At 40.2% G+C, this 20,529-nt stretch overlaps 1 protein-coding gene across 1 annotated transcript in view; it reads right to left on the bottom strand.

Moving 5' to 3' along the window:
- Positions 1 to 205: 205 nt before the first annotated feature.
- MANBA (mannosidase beta) overlaps positions 206 to 20,529 on the bottom strand; it is a 117,702-nt gene continuing 97,378 nt past the window's right edge. Inside the window, exons 14-17 of the mRNA XM_043972921.1 lie at positions 10,952 to 11,096; positions 3,903 to 4,045; positions 1,312 to 1,569; positions 206 to 579 (exon numbers count right to left, since the gene is read on the bottom strand). Coding sequence (XP_043828856.1) covers positions 355 to 579; positions 1,312 to 1,569; positions 3,903 to 4,045; positions 10,952 to 11,096 — 771 coding nt within the window. The 3' untranslated portion in view covers positions 206 to 354. The remainder of the gene's footprint in view (positions 580 to 1,311; positions 1,570 to 3,902; positions 4,046 to 10,951; positions 11,097 to 20,529) is intronic.

Below are 20,529 nucleotides of genomic sequence, written 5' to 3'. Positions count from 1 at the left end.
CACCCAGGTGACCATCCAAAACTCCTTGAACCTGGATCGTTTATACCTTGTTGATCAGGAAGCTCTATTTACACCTAAAGCTTTTGTTTCAAGTGCTAGATTATCAAGAAAAGTTTCAATGCCTGCATTAGGTCGGGCCTGGGGAAAACAAAAACAGTCCAACCTAGGGCTAGGGCCCTAGGAAGTATTACGCATCACAATCATATTAAGGAAAGGTCCTTTTATTCTCATGCTATCCAGTGCTTTCAATATAAATAAGGGTTGTATTTTTCAAAAGTTTTTCCAGTACACATATAATCATGTGATTTGGGGGTTTTATTTTTGATGTGGTCACTGAAAAAAACTGGGATTTCTTCAGTAAATGTCTGCCAGTGAAATCAAGTGAAGAGATTTTTCAAGTTCAGGAGTGCTGGTGGACTTCCACGGGTAGAAAACTATCGTTTTTCTCTTCTCTGTCAAGAGAAAACCATTGTCACTAAATCTCCCCGGAATACTCCCTACATCCAGCCAAACAAAAGGAGCAACAGCCGTGGTTCTGAGTTCAAAATGGTACGCGTTCCCTTGCTGGGTTATCTTGGCCTGGAGGAAAGAATATAAATAAGATGAGGTACCCTAGACTATGTGCGTGCCCATGGTGTGATAACTACTGTACTACCATAGGTCAAAGCTAGAGGACTTCTGGTTGATTACCACTGGACAGTCACTTGTCATACATTCATGCACTTTTTATTTCAGACATTTAGAGAAACACATGGTATCTAGCTTACTACTTGCCAGGCACTGTTCTAAATGTTTTACAATTATTATCTCATATGATTCTTATAACAACCTTAGGTGCCAATATTATCCCCATTTTACAGATGAGGAAATGGAGGCAAACAGAGGTTAAGTGACTTACCCAGCATCACATTACTAAGTGTCTTAGAACAGATCTGGACTCAGGTCTTCCTGACTTCAGCCCCAGTGCTCTATCCATTGTGCCACCCACCCACCTAAAACGGTCCCTGAAAGGCTCTGTCTCAGTGGTAGAAAGTGGTCCATGAGCCCTCATACACTTCTCCCCAGGTTTTACAGGATTGTCATCTTTTATCAGAGGACCCTGTCCCTACCTGTTCCTTATTCCCAAACTGAGCCAAAAGAGACCTGGAGTCTTCTTCTCTTCTCTTTCCCTGGGCCAAGGAAGTACACCCTCCCCCATCCAGGTACCCTGAGGCAAAGCCCTACTTGCCACCCCTTGGTTGTAGCCCTGTTGTAGCTTTTCTTGGAAGTTGTCAATATCCCTTCAGGAACTATAAGACAGTGGGTACTCACAGTGATCTGTGCCTTCTCTAGCCCCACAGCATCCTTCAAAGAGGACAGGAAGTGATAGTTAGTGGGGCTTGAGAGCTCGCCACCAGCTGTCAGGTCAAACGAGATGACACAGCTTTGTCTTGTGCACGGGCCACACCTTTTCAGCAGTTCCTCCACTGGCTCCTTGTAGAGAGGGGCTGCCTGTCCTGCCTTTACCACCAAGTGTTCAGTCCTACGAGAGCACACAGGCTCCAGAGAACTCCACTGGTGCACCCTCACCTGAAAAAGACACCTTCTGTCATTAGTTATGTTTAGGAACAACATAGGTTAAATAACACATTTCTATAGGTTCTTAAGGTTTAAAAGCACTCTCATGCTTTTTACTTCCATCTCTGTGATGTAGGCACAATCATTCTCACTTTACAGGAAAAGAAACTGAGGCTCAGAGGACTTCCCTATTGTTATATCTAAGTGTTAGATGTGGGATGAGAACCAAGATTTTTCCTGACACTGAGTCCAACAATCTTATCATTTCTCCATGCTGCCAAAAAATGGACTAACAGGTCTACATAAGCATATTCAAATGACAAACAAATATAGTCACGACCCTCGTAAGATTCTTAGTAGAGAAACATGCTCTTGACCCACCTAAGTATAAAGAAAAAGGGGGGACAAAATGACTCTGAAGCCATTCTATCTGGCTTTTGTTTATTTAGATTTTTGGGGATACAGATCCATGATCTCCTTGAGAAAGGAGATCCCAAAAGGAAAATCCCCTTTAACAATGCAAACCTGAAAATGCTCTGCCAATGGCAAGGTCTTAGGAGAGTTACCTTAGAGCACTGAGGAGTTAAGTGATTTGCCCAGGGTCATACGGCCAGCATGTGTGAAAGGTGGTATCATACATACATACAAAGCTAAAAGGGATCTCACAGGTATCCAATGCCTTCATTTTAAAGATGAAGAAACTGACACCCAGAGAGATTAAGCAATTTACCCAGGACCACACAAGCAAAAAATGTCAAAGGTGAGTTTGAACTCCGATCATCCTGACTCCCAAGCCAGTTCTCTGTCTACTACCCTATGCTGCTTCTCTTAACATTTAATATTTAAAATAAGTTGGTTTCCTGATGACATCTACATCGTGTCCTACAAAGCACTTTGGCTTATTCAAGGGATGAGGGAAGAGTCAGGATATAATGAAAGCACCAGCTCTTAACCAAGAGAGATGTCAATAAGGACAGGTCTGCCCCAGAAGACATCTCCACCAAATAAAAAGTCCCAACAAGGGCACTGTATCAATAAGCAGCTGAGTCAGGACCTATGGCCCCCATAGCACTCCTGCTGTAAAGGAAGGAGCCCAGAGCAGATGCCTATACTCAGTGGCCTCTTCTCACTAGCTTTTACAATACTGTAAACTGCCAATTATCCATGCTAATGGGGGACCAGGGATTACACAGGCAGGTGAAACAGACTGCCTTTATTTTTAGCTACAAGTTTCTACCTCTTCTCCAGCCTGATCTTGGGTCAGAGCCACTAAGGCAGAAAATAGGCTGATGCTGTCTTTCCCTTGCTCTCTCTTTTGTAAATGGTGAAATGCCCAAAAGGTGGGGGGCAGGAAGAAAGAACAAAGGAGACAAAGGGCCTGAGAGAGCCTCAAACTGGAAAATCAGGCCTGAAATCACTGAAAGTTAGTGATTATTCTCCCAGATCCAAAGATGAGACAGTAAGAACTCCGCACCTTTTCACCCTTCCATCCATTTAATCCCCATCTAGGTTGGAACAAACTATTAGAGAATAACTCATTCCTTGGTGGAAATTTTATCTGTTGTAACTGAGTGACCTATATAATTCATTTTTTAATTTTCAGGTATGCATTCTCTCCTTCCTACATTTCCCACCCTTCCCACCTCCATTGAGAAAGCAAGAAAAACAAAATCCTTGTTACAAACATGTATACTCAAGCAAAGCAAATTGCCATGTTAGAAAAAAAAATATGTCTCATTCTATGTCCGGAGTCCATCATCTCTCATGCAGGAGTAATAAGCTAAGTCAGTTTAACATTGTAATGTCAGAAGAATCAGTCTCTGTTAAGATAACCCTCGGGGCACTGAAGAGAATCATCAAAGAAAACCTGAGGAAGAGCCCAGAGCTGGGGATTTTGGATCATGAGAGGCACAGGCATAGGCTATATCAGTCACATTTCTTCTGGAAATGAGCCAAGAGGTGAAGAAGTCCCTCTCAAACAGGACACTAGATTTATGGGCTATCCCAAATGAAGAGCAAATTTTGAAACAAGAAGACAAGGAATTCATTTCTAGCTCTTACAAGGTGATGATGTAAGGGCCTGGACAAAGGCAGTGCCAGTTATAAGGCCTACGCATCCTTTGACAATTCAAGTCTATTAAACTCAACATTTATTCATCATTTACTGTGTGATGGTGCCATTTCCTTCTCCACTCTCTGGCCAGACCAGAGCAATATTGAGAAGGGCCTCTGAAGACCTTTTGGTAGACCATAAACTGGACAAGGTCAATAGGAGAGACATTTATTTCTTGTTACCTTCCATCCTTTCTCTAGAAGCTAAAGAACCAAGAAGTTAAGGAACTCACAGTAAGCATCATCTCATAGTCCAAGTGGAGGTCTGAGACACCATAGATATAAAATATGCCATCATCTTCGAAGCCAATTGGCAACAGTGGGGAGAAGAAATGCTGAGCAAAGTAATGAAGCATTTTCCATTTGCCTCCATACTCTGAAAAGGAAAAAGGAAAAGGAGTAAGAAAAAAGGGGCTGCAGTAAGTCCTAGGGTATTTGCTCACCCAAATGGGAGACGTGATACAAATGAGAAGCTCAAAACAAAAGACAGATTTTTTTTTTAGGTTTTCACTAGATTCCTTACATAGTACCAAACTGCAAATAGGGTCAATGTTCCAGTTAACCAAAAATTGCTTATAATTCTCATGTTTGGAACCTGTAATACAGTTTCTAATGGCAATCGTGGTAAATGTGGCGGTTAGATTTCCAGGCTAATATTTAACCCACTTGAGAATAGATGTATAGTTCTGTACCAATGGGATCTGGAAGGGAGATCACATAGCCTAACTCTCACTTTACAGATGAGGGAACTGAGTCCCAGAGACGGAAGATAACAAGGAGTAACAAAGTTGTGGATTACGGATTACCCTCCCTCTCTGTAGAATTAGGAGGAAAATTCAGAATTCCACATTGAGAAAACAAGAATATATCTCCCTTTGGGAGTAGAGACTGCGCTCACTGCCTCTCCAGCTTGGAACTGTGGAGCAGTCAGTCAACATGCATTTATTAAGTAAGCATGATTGTGCCCAGCACTGTGCTAAGTGTCAAGGACACAAAGAAGTGCCCTGAATTTTCAGGCCACTGATAGTATTTCCCACGTCCTAAGGACGAGACTTCAGAAGAATAGGGGCTTCTGTTATAGATTCAAGCGTACCCATTCTCAGTCTGAGTCAACTCATCATCACCCAGTCATTTCTTCTCTCTTCATTGTCTCCTCCTTCTTCACATGAAGTCATTCCTGATTCCCACTCAACACAATTCAACGAGGATATGCCTACTATGTACTAGACACTGTGCTGAGCACTGAGGATGCAGAGACAAGTCTAATAGCCTTTGCCTTCAAGAAGCAAGGGGGGGGGGGGTCGAGGGCGGCTAGGTGGTGCAGTGGATAGAGCACCAGCCCTGGAGTCAGGAGTACCTGAGTTCAAATCCGACCTCAGACACTTAACACTTACTAGCTGTGTGACCCTGGGCAAGTCACTTAACCCCAGTTGCCTCACCAAAAAACAAACAAAAAAGAAGCAAGCAGGAGACAACGCAAACATACAGAAATAGAAACACATACAAAATGAAGATAGTTTGGGGAGGGTTGGGGTTACAATCTGGCTAAAAGGGAAAATGGCAAATGTGGAAAAGTTGTGGGAAAACAGACACATTAATTCACTGTTGGTGGGGCTGTGAGTTGGCTTGGCCAACGGGAACTAGGTCCCCAAATTTACTAAACCATTTATTAAACCCTCTGACACAGCAATGCCACTAGTAGGTATATTTCCCAAAGAGCTCAAAGAATGAGGAAAAGGATCCATGTGTACAAAAATATTTGTGATATTTCTTTTTTGTGATGGTGAGGAACTGGAATACAAAGGGATGCTCATCAATTAGAGATTGGCTAAACAAATTATGGTATATAAATATAATAGAATACTACTGTGCTATAAGAAATAATAAAAGGAACAATGAAAGATGGGAAGAGGAAGGGTATGAGTTGAGTCATAAAGGAAACTAGGGGCTGAAGTGAGGAAGAAATGCATTCAGGTATGGGAGTCAGTGCAACGGTACAGAGATGGGACATAAGGTATTAGGAATACTGGGCACACCAATATGGCAGGAATTCAGAGTGCATGGAGAGATGAAATGTGTAAAAAGACTCCAAAGATAAGAAGAGGCCAGGTTGTGAAGAGATTCAAATGCCAAAGAGAGGAATTTGTATTTGATCCTAGAGGTAATAGAAGGTCAGATCTAAGCTTCATGAAAAAACTCTCTGGCAACTATGTGAAGGTTAGAATAGAGACGGAAGCCACTTGCACAGCAGGACAACAATTAGGATAATGGGATATTGGGAGGCAAGGAGTTGAGGTGGCTGAGGTGAGGTGGGGGATCAAAACATAGAGTATGTCCCCAGTCCCCACCACAACTGCCTCCTCCTCTCTCCCAACCCACAACTTCCAGAGGGAGGAAGACCTCACTGCTAGAGGACTGAGTTCCAATGAGGACCAAGAGATGGAGTTAGAAGATGGACATTTCAAATAATTAAATCTTTAGTTTCAATATTAGACTGGTGAAAATGGTGATTCCCTAAGCCTTAATACGAGTTTCTTGGAGGGAAAGATATCCATAAACAACTCCAATCATATATATAATTTTTAAAAAACTATTCCTTTTTTAAGATCATGAAAGGATATAGGAACATTAGCAAGTAATCATACATAATTAAAGTAAAAGATGTGCATCCATCCATCTATGGATGCTTTAAAAAAAAAACAAACAACAGTATTAAATAGTCAGCTTCAAAGCTGCTAAACTATTGCAAAAAGTTGGACTTAATCTTGAAAATGTTAATCACACACACACACAGTGAATTTGATGAAACTATAAAGACCAGATCATGTAGACTCATAAAACTGTTAATTTTATAACATCAATAAATAATATCATCTCAGTACATACTCATAATACAGCTCTTCCCTGATGTAAGGGGGGGGGGGCGGAGATTTTTTTAAAGAGGCCAGCTTTCAACCATGAGAGAATGGGAGCCAGGAGACAAAACAGATGACAAAGAAGAACTTCCACCAGGCTGGAATGGGGTTGATGTGGTTGAGAATTTAAGCCAAAGTGGTTCTAAGGATGATGAGTAATGTAAGGAACCTGATAAAACAAAATACCACGTTTTAATGTAGTGAAGCGGCATAGGCATACTTCTTTCAGTACTTTTCTTGACTAAAGTGACAATTTACCAAATCTAAGTTTCAGTAGGTTTCCTAACCTATTCGATGTGTGATGCCACAAATTCATGCAGAGATGGCTTGGCCATTCATTCTTCTCACCAATTTTTCTTAAAGGAAGTTCAAACCTGCCGCCAGCAGGGTTTGGGATGTTTTCAGGAGCCTATTAAGTTTTATAAATGGTTAAATACAGAGAAGAGTAAATAATGCTACAGAATCAGTGCTAATATATACAATCTCATGCTAGAGTGTGATATATTAAGGGAATATAAAACTAATTAAAATAAATCTGCTTGTAAAGTATATTCTTTTCAAGTTTTCACTCCAGTGGAGTAAAATAATAAGAAGGAAGGCATTTAGCAGCATGATCTAAATTAACAGGCTTGCCACTTTATTTAAAATCTTTGATCTGTTACTTTTCTTCATTTACTCATGTTTAAATTGATTCAGACAAAGTTAGTGGTTGAATACCACTGTGACCCCTTAGATAGTTCACATCTGTATTTAATTATTCCCTACCCTCACTTCCCTTTCCCCTATTTTTTTTTTTTGCAAAGCAGAGGGTTGAGGGATTTGCTGTCCTCTCATAGATAAATGTGAGTTATATTTTTCTTGATAGCAATGTATTGAGAGGTATAACCATAAAAGGCTTTCATGGTATATGAGCTACAGAAAAATAAACTTATTCTGCCAAATGTACTGGAAAGGATTTTGCATAAATGTGCTATCCTATAATTTTAAAAATTATAGTTGTTATTGTTTTACTCTTGAAAACTTTAATTTCAACATAAATTCCTATTTATGTGTCTTAAAAGAGATCATTGTGACTATCCAGGGTCAGGGGAGGGAAGACTAGTTTTTATTTAAAGATCCACTGAAGCGTCTTCTTTTTTTGGGGGGGGGGGGCGAGGTAGTGGGGGTTAAGTGACCTGCCCAGAGTCACACAGCTAGTAAGTGTCAAGTGTCTGAGGCCGAATTTGAACTCAGGTCCTCCTGAATCCAGGGCCGGTGCTTTATCCACTGCGCCACCTAGCTGCCCCCACGGAAGCTTCTTGATCAGAAGAGTGACACGACCAGACCTGTGCTTTAAGGACATCAATCCTTCAGCTCTGTGGAGCTCCCCATATGGGGAGGCTACTGCAGCAGCCCAGGCGAAACGTGACGAGGGTCTGGATTAGGCTGGGGGCCATGTGTGGAGAGAGGAGAGTACAGATGTGAGAAATGCTGTGAAGGCAGAATCAAGGCTTGGCAGCTGCCTGGGCATGGGAGATGAGGAAGAAGTTGTGAAGGATGACAAAAATGGGGAAGTTAAGAAGGGTGGGTTTCGGAGGGAATTTAATGAGTTCCATTTTGGATGCAGCAGGAAAGGTTGAATTTTAGCTCAGGAGTTGGGAGTCTGTTATGTAAAGGTGATAAGTGGATTTATAGGAGCTATTGAGAGACACCAAAAGAGATACAAGAAGGCCCAGCACAGAGCCTGGACTTACATCCACTACACAGGGGTTGTGACACGGATGATAATTCAGCAAAAGAGATAGAGAAGATTGGACACGAAGGAGAATAGAGGGAGAGTAATGTCATGAAACCCCAGGGAGCTGGTGATCAACAGTGCCAAAAACTACAGAGATGTCAAAAAGAGGAATTGGGAGTGTTTTCAATAAACTGGAGAGGTTCCAACGCTCCACTGGTTTCGACTCCCCTGTGTTTTCTAAGCCTATTAGAATGTAAGCTCCTTCAGGGCAGGGACTGTTTCAGTTTTTCTCTTTGTATCCTCAGGGCTTAGCACAGTACTTGGCACAAATAAGAGCTTAATGAACGTGGTTTTTTTTTTAAACTTAAAAAAAATTTTTTTGAATTCCAAAACTTCTTCTTCCCTTAAACCTATCCCTCCACAATCTACAGAGAAGGCAAGAAATTTGATATCAATTATACATGTGAAATCATGCAAAACATATTTCCTATTAGCCATGGGTGGGGGGTGAACAGGAGAAACAAAGAAAGTGAAAAAGATTATGCTTCGATTGGCTCAATGAATGCTTTTGCTCCCGTTCATTGGAAGCCCAGATTGCAAAGAGGTTGAGGGGTGGAATCTGAGAAAATGAAGGCAACGAGTGTAGATGGATTTTTTTCTAGAAGTTCCATGGTAAGAGGGAAGAGACAAAGGATATCAGCTTGAGGGCACAGCAGGGCCAAGTGAAGGGTTTTGAGGGCGGTTGTTTTTGTAAAGGACGGGAGAGACGTGGATATGTCGGTGAGCAGCAGCGGAGCCCATAAAGAGCTGAAGATTTCTAAGCAAAGAGGAAAAGCTTCTGGAGACAGAGTCAAGTGCAAAAGCAGCGCAGTAGGCCTTGGGAAGGAGAAAGACCATATCTTCCTCCAAGACTGGAACAAAGGAGAAAAGAATCGGAAATGACACTGACGGGAGCTGATGGCCCCAACTGTCTGGTCTCCCTTGGTATGCAATGACCGTATCACTTGGACCTCACCAAGAACTTTATTTTGGATGATGATTTAGTGATCATTTATATAGTGTCTGCAAAGAGATTTCTATGTTATCTCGTTTTATTCTCACGACAACCCTGGGAGGCAGTTGCTGTTACAATCCTCATTTTACAGAAGAGGAAACTGAGGCAAACAGAGGTTACGTGTCTGAATTCAACTGCTCTATCTAGCTGCCTCTAATGTACCTATTAACGTTAAAATTTATTATTATACGGAAATTCTTGAGACAACATTTCCCAGAAGACTCCGGGATATAATGTGGTGATGCTTCTGAGAGGGGATTTTGAGGGGGGGAAATAAACTTTAGAAAGAAGAGAGGAAGAAAGAGAAAGTCAATGGTTCCTGTGCCACTATGCTCCATCCTAACTGCTCCATCTTGCTTGTGTGTGGCAATCACTGCTATACCCAATGCCTGCCTTGCCTGATGCAGAATTCAGGCAGCGTTATGAGGTCTTGCCCTCCTGGGCCAGGAATAACCCAAGTTTCCAGAACCACAAAGGGAGAGCTAGAAAAGGCCGATCTGATGTCTTGTCCATCTAGTAGCTGTGTCCAAGAGACACTTGAAACTCTATCATTACAATTTTGGGGACCTCCACCCCGAGAATCATCATCTATGATTCCCAATAATATAGTGGAAAGAGCACTGCACTGGAATTCAAGAGACCAGGTTTCTAGTCTAACTCCATCCCTAACTAAACTGTGTATTTCAGCCAAGTCACTCTGTCTGAGCCTTGTTCCTTTACAGTGGGGACAGGTGATCCTTAAGGTCTCTTCCCAATTTAATAGCATGTGATTCTGAGAATAACCTTTAGCTTTCCCCAAAATTCAAATTCTTCCTCAAAAGATAAAGATTCTCCCTCACTGAAAATAATCCAAAGGTGACCCTGGCTGGGAAGTGATTCTGATAATCCTAAAGCTTCAAGACATAGTCCAATGGAGTGACCTCAGGCAAGTCACACAACCTCCTTTATCTATAAAATGAACAGGCTGGACCAGATGTTCTCTGAGGCCCCTTCCAGCTCAAGACTCTAGTTTCCCTGTGTCCTAATGGAGGTAATGGATGCTAGAGTGAAGATGACTTTAGGAGACCCGGGTGAAGCAGGCATTGAAGGCTTGGGAATTCTTGCTTGAAATGATAGCTCCACCAAACTCAATGATCTGAAACACAGGAAACTGAAGGGCTCTCTTCCCTCAGAGCCCTCTAAAATAAAATCTCCACCAACAATTATGAGATAAGCAAATGTTCAAACCTAAATTGATTCCTCTTAGCCTTCTGTTGACATGACTTTTGTTAGTGCTACACCATGCCTTAGCTGCCAACTATGTGCCAGGCAGGGCCTGCTCTGGGTGCTGGGCATGCAAGGACCGGACTGACACATGAGATGTACATGTCCTTGATAGGTTTTCTTGGGGCTTTGTGTCCTTCTGAGAACCCAAGTACTGTACTGCAGAAGTGTCTCATCTTGGCATGCGGGTGAAGCCACTTTTCTCCCTCTCAGGTACTTTGTTTTCTCAATCCACCTCTCTCTTTGGGATCTCCATCTCTCCTCTTACATATCATTCTATCATACCCATACAGCCACAAGAGTTCTTACAATGATAGCAGTTGAGAGACTCACCCAGAGAAGCCCAGGAAGGGGCCTGCCAGATGTCATTCAGCTGCCAATAAAGGGCCCCCATGGTGTGGCCCTCACCATTGACTATTTCGCTCTGGCTTCGTCGGTAAAACTCTGTTTCTGTCTTGACACACTGGGCCTGCATCACCTGATTTAAGAGAAGGGACAAAAGCTACACATTGCTATTTTATTCACTGAATTTAGTACCTGTGTAAGAGGCACCATGGAATTATGCCAATCTCATAGTCACATGTTCCACCCCGAAGGAATTAGGAAAAGTCAATTCTTGCCTATGTAAATTTTGTTTGCCAGACTATGCATATTTGTGATTAGAGTTTCATTTGTCTTTCTTCCCCACCCCAATTTGAGGGAGGGGGTGAGAGGAAGATAGGGAAGGAGAGAATACAAATTTCTGTTAATTGAAAAAAAAAGAATAAAAAAAGCAAACCCTCAGGTATCATTAAGGAAACAATTACAAAAATAATCGGTGATATTTATACTATACTTTACAACCTACACAGTGTTTTAAATAAAGCATCTCATTTGATTCAAACAATACTATCCTGCAAGGTACTACAAAGTATCCATCACTTATTAAGCCTTTAAATATAATAAATTAATCATGTACAGGGCAGCCAATGGGGATACAAAGTTTACAATCTTGTCCAGGGAAACAACATGCACATACATAGATAGATACACATAGATACATATAACCTGGGGGTGGAGAGGCTGAGATAATCTCTAAGATGGAGGAAAGGTCTCACATAGAAGGTTATGCATGAGCTGGGACTTCAAGAGATCTCAGCATTGTAAGAAGCCGAGGGAAGGAGATCTTGCATTCCAGGCTTGGCCAACAATTTAGGGCAAAGGCAAAGAGAGGGAACATAGAATAAAGACGAGCACATATCTGTACTGCAGTGTTTGTGAAGGAGAGTAATGTGTGATAAGGAAGAAAGGTGGGGCCAAGAGGTAAGATGTTTTCAATGCCGAACAGATTTATTTGACCCTAGAGGTAACAGCAAGCTCTTTGGAGTTTATGTGGAAGAGGAGAAGCACCGTCAGGTGTTACCTGGCCCTGTTTTACAGATAAGGAAACTGAGGCTCAGAAAGGATTTGAACTTACCTGATTCCAGATCTTTTCCCCTATACCATACTGCATCCTATGATGATGCTCAGTTCATAATTGCCAAGTTAAGAGAGGGGGAATGGGGAGAGGGGGAGGGAGAGAGGAGGAAGAGGAGGGAAAAGAAGGAGAGGGAAAGGCAAAGGGAGGAAGAGAGGGAGAGGGAGAGGGAGAGGGAGAGAGAGAGAGAGAGAGAGAAAGAGAGAGAGAAAAAGAGAGAGAGAGAGAGAGAGAGAGAGAGAGAGAGAAAGAGAGAGAGAGAGAGAGAGAGAGAGAGAGAGAGAGAGAGAGAGAGAGATCTGTAGCTGGGTTTACATTAAACAATCCCTTCTGCTCTAAATTTATGATCCTGGGAGTGGCCAAGAACTACTTCTTTGTGTATGTGACATATAACCTCCTGTAGACTGTAAGCTGCCTGAGATAAGAGATTGTTTCACATTTGTCTTTATAGCACCAGTCCCTAGGGCAGTTGCTTGCACACAGAAGGAGATTAATAAATGCTTCTTGAATTGAACATCATAGCCTACACTCTAAAGAGCTAGAACCCATGCCTGAGGTCTCTATTAGCAGTAAAATCCTCATTCTCAGACTATATGAACCAAGTCAAGAGTCAGTGAAATGGCCAGGCTGGGTCTCAAACTTTCCTGCATTGACTCATAAGGTAGAGAGAAGTCAAACACAGAGTGGCCAAACACTGGGAAATGAGACATCCTTCCAGGAAAAAAAAAGAGAGAGAGAATCTCAGTTGTATCACCCAAAAGAACTAGACTAGGTCAGAGGCATATGGATATTTTATGTACAGTCTCTTCACATTAAAAATATGGAAAATGGAAAAGGAAGATAAATGGCCTAAGAACCTCTGCCTCAGTCACCTGGCATGATCAATCAATAAACATTTATTAAGCACCTACTATGTGTCAGACCCTGTGCTAAAAGCTGAGGCTACAAAAAGACTGGAGCTAGTCTAACCTAGTTTGATCAAGAAATTCATGCCTGATCAAGCTCAGGAGGGAGGGTCTGAGGGCAGAGGAGCAAATCTTTCTGCAGCTCACAGATAGATGATAACACGCCCAGCCTCTCACATTGAAGCACACTATTCTGGTTAAAAGAGCAATGTGATGTTAAGTTACATCCACGAGGGCCAGCAGGTGCCTATAAATTCATTACAGGCATAATACACAAACGCATATTGATTCTGTTGGAAAAGTATGTTGAAATAATTCAAAGGGCAATTGCTATCACTATAGCAACCATATTATAATGAGAAAGCCACTCTCTGGATAAAAATTAGACAACAAATGCTTACAACAGAGAACTTTATACAAATAGCTGAGATCACCAAAGGGCACTTCTTGGATATGGCTAACAGGCTTCAGAGGTGTGGAGACTGGACACATCTAGTGAGAGCTGAAACCTGGGGCTTCAGATGCCCAATCTTAAGAAATTCCCCTTTTATTAAAGCCTGAAGAGTGAGGGTGGAGAAGGGAGGAAAATTATGATACAGTGACAATGAACTTGAAGAAACCGAAATAAAAAATTTTTAAACCATGGGAGGCTATATGATATTTTCTTGTGTCTGTCCCAAAGAAGTTAGGTGGTACAAGATGAAATTTAAGACAGATAAATGAAAGTCCCGTATTTTGATTAAACAAAATAAAATACAGGATCAGAAGATAAGAAGACAGAGTGAAAAGGCAATTCACATGAACATGACTGAGTGTACAGGTCAAAGATGACAAGGAGTCGTCAAAAGCGAATGAAATCCCAGAATGTAGTAAGATGAGTCACATGTCCAGAGCAAAGGAAGTGACAGTCCACAGGCAACACCCAACTCAGGAAGTACACGTAAATACTGCAGTGCCACCAGAGGAGAGCGACCGAGATGGTGAAGAGACTAGAAATAAGGACCTAAAAAACATGACAATTTCCACTTAATTTAATTCAATCAGCTAAAGAAACTAGGGGTGTTTAGTTTATGAGAAGACAGGGTCAGTCTTTAAATACTTGACTCTGTCATATGAAAGAAAGATGATATTTATGTTGCTTGTCTGAAGTGGAGGCTACAGTGAAACATATTTGCGCCCAACATCAGGAAAAACTTGCTAACAATCAAAGCTAACCACAGCAGAATGGGATACCTTGGATGACAGTTTAATTTACAATAACTGGAATTAATAATTGTAGAAATAGTAATTGCTCATCAGGGGGCCAAATCAATTTTTTAAAAAAAATTTTAAATACTTTCCCTTTAATAATCTTTATCATGCATTCCCCTGTACTTTCACTTTCGTCATTAGTACCAAAAAAAGACATAGGTTAATTTTTAATAAACTTTTATGCTTGTATGTGTCCCTTCTCCTACCCCTTTGCCCAATCCAGAGCTCTGAGCTTGTTACAAACAAACAAATAAATAAAATTAACAAACTAACAAATAAGTAAATAAAATAAAAAAATTTTTCCCATGAGATATTACATTTCTATGTAAGGACATAAGAAGCCAATTAAAAATATAAATAATAATAATAATTTGATTGATTAATGACACACCTTTGCTTTTCTGAATACATATTTATGATTTTGTCCTTGCTTTAAGGGTATAATGCATTGGGGCCAACCCAATTTAACAAAAATGATAATTCTATCTAAATTAAATTACTTACTTAGTGTCATACCAGTCAAACTAACAAAGGAGTACTTTATAGAGTCAGAAAAAATAGTCAAAATTTATCTGGGGGGTGGGGACAAAAAGATCAAGAATCTTAAGAGAAAAAATGAAAAAAAATTAGGCAAGGGGCTCAATCAGTAACCAGATCTTTAAAAAAACAGTAATCATCAAAACTAGTTGGTACTGGTTAAAAAGCAGAGAAGTTAATCAATGGAATAAATTACATATACAACTTAATAGAAGCAATAGAATTTAGCAATCTAGTACTCAATAAACCCAAAGACCCTTGAGCAAAGGACTCACTATCTGACAAAAAAAAAAAAACAACTGTTGGGGGGCAGCTAAGTGGCGCAATGGATAAAGCACCAGCCCTGGATTCAGGAGGATCTGAATCAAATCTGGCATCAGACACTTGACACTTACTAGCTGTGTGACCCTAGGCAAGTCACTTAACCCTCATTGCCCCGCCCCCTCAAAAAAAACTGTTGGGAAAACAAGGCAGCAGTCTGGCTGAAATTAAGTTTTGACCAACACCAATACACTATATGCTGAAATAAGTTACAAATGTATATATGACCTAGATATAAAAGGTCAAATCACATATAAATTGGAGGAGTTACCTTTTGGATCTCTGGATAGGGGAAGATTTCATGACCAAACAAGAGATAGAATTACAGAATATAAAATGGACAATACTAATTACATAAAATGAAAGGTTTTAAATATAAGTAGAGGTCTTCAAAATGGAGGTTGGGTAAGTGTCTGTTGGCAACATAGGCACAACTGATGGTTTGGAGAGGGTCGTTACTGCATGACCTTGAAATTTCCATTCAACTTTCAAGTTTTATAATTCTATATAATTTTATGAACTTGATGTTTCTTTTTTGTAAATAGGTTGATACTGATAGAGGTATGAACCTTAAAGTGAAAAAGGTGCTTAAAGGCTCTCTGATAGTTAAAAACTTCAGTGAAGATTGAAGACTCCAATTCGTACATGAACTGAGCTATGCTACCCTCCAAGTTTAGGCTGAAGGATATTGTAAGAGAGAATCTAGATTTTTAGAGTTGGTGGGGGAGCCAGCTACTCTAATTCTAGCCACCTAGGCAGACTGTAGAAAAGTTTCTTCTAAGACTTTCATGGACTGATGCAGAGTGAAGTCAGCAGAATCAGGAAAATAATGTATTCAATCACAACAATACTATAAAGACAAACACCTCTGGAAGGGTTAGGAACTCTGAGCAACACAATGACCAACCATAGTTCCAAGGGACTCAAGATGAAATGCTCTACTCACCTCCAGATAGACTCAAGAGGCAGATTAAGGCAAATTTTGACATGGCTAACATTGGACTTGGTTTTGCCTAACTATACATGTTTGTAATGAATTCAGTTTTTCTTGTTTTCTCAATGGAGGGGAGAAGGAAGTGGAAGCATGAGGATATATAACTAAAATTAAAATAAAACTGAATAAAAATATAGAAACGCCTCCTCTAGGGGATACAGCACAGTGGGGTAGCTGGAATACTGAACTTGGAATAAGAAACAACTGGGTTCAAATCCCCCCTCTTACAATTACTAGATGTGGGACCAATGGGCGGGGCCCTTAAGTCTCTTCACTTCCTCAATTGAAAAGGGGAAAGGGGGAAGCTAAAGTATCTATCTATTGCTAAAAGTTGTTGCAATATTTGAATAAGAACCTACATAAAGAGTTTTGCAAAGATTAAAAAGGTCTATGTTGTTCTTTGTTCTTATAGGAGAGGAGGCATGAGCATGAAGTGGGAGAGATGGACTGGGAGGGGTTTAGTGTAGGAAAAATTTTTGCAGTGTTTTTGTTGTTCATTTGTTTCAGTCAAAGCAAACCCTCCTATTTTACAGATGAGACCCAGAGAAATTACAGTTATCCAAGGTCACACAATTAGGAGCTGGGAGAGCTGGGAATCAAACCTAGGTCCTCAGATCCCAAATCTACCACACTTCCCACAGGACCAAGCTGCCTGTAGTCTTTATCACAGAAAGACAAATGTACCAAGGACAAGGTAACAATTCGTATTTCTAATCCTTTTAAGGATTGCAAAATGCTTTTATTTACTGGAGAATGGTGCAGTTGAAAGAATGCTGGATTTGGAGTCAACCTGCTTTCCAATCTCAGCTCTGCTACCTTCTACCTGTTCTTTTATTATTATTATTATTATTTTGGGGTTTTGTTTTTTTGGGTTTGTTTGGAGTTTTTTGCAGGGCAATGAGGGTTAAGTGACTTACCCAGGGTCACACAGCTAGTTAAATGTCAAGTGTCTGAGACCGGATTTGAACTCAGGTCCTCCTAAATCCAGGGCCAGTGCTTTTTCCACTACACCACCTAGCTGCCCTCCCTTTCTACCTGTTCTTAACCTCTCTGGACCACTCATTTGTGAAGAGAAAAGTATAAACATGGTGACCTCTGACCTTTTCCAGGTCTATATCTAAGACCATATGATCTTCATTTTGTAGCTAAAGGTCTTATAGTATTTTTTTTTTCTTTTTGGCGGGGCAATGAGGGTTAAGTGACTTGCCCAGGGTCACAGAGCTAGTAAGTGTCAAGTATCTGAGGCCAGATTTTAACTCAGGTCCTCCTGAATCCAGGGATGGTGCTTTATCCACTTCGCCACCTAGCTGCCCCATCTCATGGTATCTTGAGGAGGACAGTAACTGTAGCTACAAGGTGATGCCCACCAAAATCCATGAAAGTGAGCTAGGGTGTGGAATCTAGATACAGCTTGAATCATAATATTTCTACCTTTTTTGTTTTTGTTTTTTGAGGTTTTTCCCTTTAGTTCTTATTCTTCTTTCACAGCATGACCAATGAAGAAATATGATTAATGAGATTGTACAAATATAACTTATATCAGATTGCTTGTTGTCTTGGGGAGGGGGGAGGAAGGGGAGGGAGGGAGAAAAATTTGAAACTAGAAATCTTATAAAAACAAATGCTTGAGTTTTTTGACTGTTTTCTCTCACAACCTAGCTAATGTGGTAATGTTTTCCATGACTACTCATGTATAACTTATTTTGAAATGCTTGAGTTCTAGTGGGTGGGGAGTGGGAATGGAGGAGGAAGAGAAGTTGGAACAATTTTTTTAAAAAAATTGATGTTAAAATTTGTTTTTACATATATTTTGGAAAATAAAATTCTATTAAAAGGGAAAAAAAACAAATGCTTAAAACTGAAAATGAGCTAGGGGAGGATTTCATTTTTGGTATACAGATAAAAGATAGATTCAAAATTCCATTAGAAAGAGAAAAATAAGGGGCAGCTAGGTGGCACAGTGGATAGAGCACCAACCCTGGAGTCAGGAGGACCTGAGTTCAAATCTGGCCTCAGACACTTGACACTTACTAGCTGTGTGACCCTGGGCAAGTCACTTAACCCCAATTGCCTTACCAAAAACAAAACAAAACAAAACAAAAAAAGAAAGAGAAAAATAGGTATCAACTTGTAACGATTGGAATAACGCCACCTGCTGGATACTTACTGTAGAGGAGTTCTGCCCATGAAGCGAAGGTCTTTGAGGGCAAGACCAGGCATCAGGAAGTGACGCGGACGAGTGGGAGGAGGAAGGAAGAGACTGGCGCGCGGTCTCACTCTCTTTCCTCTGGACTCTGGCGGAGAAGGGAGCTAGAAATGTGCTCTCCCTTTAATAGATAGGAATCTAGGCCTTTTTCTCTCTCTTTACCAAATTCTTATTCTCCTTAATAAATGCTCAAAAGTCTAACTCTTGCTAAAGCTTATAATTTATTGGCGACCACTCATTAGATATTTTAGACAGACTAGCTAGAATTTTAGCCCTTAACAGATGGCTGACCACGAAGAGGAAAGCTGAACCTCACTTCTGATCTTCCGGTTGGGTAAGAAATTTCCCCTACCCTTTAAACTGCTAAGTACTGGCGCACTGGCTGTGTTTTCCCTTTAAATTTTTTCGAATGGACCTTTTAAACTCCCTAATTACCCTATTTTTGATTTTAGTCTGTTTAACCAGACAAATGGGAGATAAGATCATGTTAATGCTTTGTTTTTGTGGATTTTCTATTTTTCTTTTTATTTTTGTTAAAAGAGCCAGCAACTTACTCACACAAGGAAATATCTCTCCCTCTCCCAACCATGCTTTTTCAGAGAAACCTGAAGAGATTCCTGCAGCTTTTCCCAATTCTAACACTAATTGTTGCTCTAATTTTGCATGCCTGGAGGCAATGACCCACCCTCTAGAAGCTTTTAATCCCCTAGCACCTGGAGGCAAAGTGGGGGAAGAGGAATCCAGGCCTGAGTTCAAAATCAAGTCTGATTCTAATTGCTCTGGTCCCTCCCCTCCTCTCCAAACCCCACCCTCTACTCCTCCCATGGCCAAGCCCATTGCTTCCCCTGCCTGGGAAGTCCAAAGATCTAATGCGCATGCTCAACTTTCTCTACCTGCATTTGCAGCTTCAGGCTCAGCCCTTCCCCGGCCTGGCTGTGCTTTTGAGACAACTTTAGAAAACCCTTTAAATTCCAGATATGCTCGATTTGTTCATAATTTTGCTAACCTGCTTTTGTCTTTAATTAGTAATCTTATAAAGCGTTTGTATGGTGAAAAGCCCGACAGACAATATAGAGGGGTTAAAGAAGAAAAACTTAAGCTGAATAAGAATGACAATCATCACCATAGTTCAAGACTCCGCTTCTTTTGCCATGGAAGGGTACATATTTTACAGAAATGTAGAAGTAAGCAGCAAGGTATTGATATGAGTATTGGGGATTTTAGATATCGGAATCAAAAGTGTTCTGAATTCACTCAGAGTAATAGTATCAGTTCAGAGGTTACATAGGATTTCTGTGCTATTATATATACATTTTGAAATTAATGGTATGGGTTTATTTTCATAGAGATTTTCATGCTTTTGAGATTGTGTCTTATACTTAGTTTCTAAAACAAGGAGAATATTTGTAAAAGCTTTTTATAGTCATGTGATCAAGTTTATATTTTATAATACTCTTATTGATATTAAGTTCATATTCATTTAGATTTCCTTAGTTTGAATTTCACTGTATTTTATTGTTCCATGTGTATTTTCTTCTATTCATTTGTCTATCTAATTTTGAAACATTGCAAGATGGTTTTGATTTTATTATACAATGTTAATTCTAGGAGTATTGTGCTCCCATATTCTGAGTTGTTTGTTTTTGTTATTTTTTCTCAACTGATTATTTGATCAAACTCTTTAAAGCATTTCCCTGGCAAATTGTTTGCCATGGCAAGTGTAAATTGATTCTAGAAGTATTATTTTTGATAAGCATATTCCAAAAAAAAAAAAAAAAGAGGGGAACATTTGTAAAAGTTTTCTTTGAGATTGTGTTGTGCTTTAACTTGTATTTAAATATGTTCAGATTTTTCAAAAAAGTAATTGTATACTAAGTTAAAAAAAAGGGGTATTATTTGAAATTGTTGCATAATTATATATTGTGTTCTGAGTCAAGATGTATTCACATTTTTTGCAATCATTTATTATCCTCAATTTTTAAATCCATATGAGACTTGGATTATGGGAATTTATCATTTAAGACATTAATTGCCTTTATTCTGAGTTATCAGATGCCAGTTGGCCAAGATGCCATCCAATCACAAGAGAAATATATGCAAGAGCAGACACTGAACTGTCACATGAGGGGAGACATGCATGAAGTCAAGGTATGGCCGAGGGAACGGCTTTTGACTAATGTTGAGGTTGGATTCTCTTGGTTTAATATTTTATTTTATTTTTCCCCACAATATTGTACAGAT

This window comes from Dromiciops gliroides, chromosome 6 (assembly GCF_019393635.1).
Source record: "Dromiciops gliroides isolate mDroGli1 chromosome 6, mDroGli1.pri, whole genome shotgun sequence".
Classification (NCBI taxonomy): Eukaryota; Metazoa; Chordata; class Mammalia; order Microbiotheria; family Microbiotheriidae; genus Dromiciops; species Dromiciops gliroides.
Note: the sequence above shows the minus strand (reverse complement) of the source record. Positions and strands in the feature narration are given on the sequence as shown.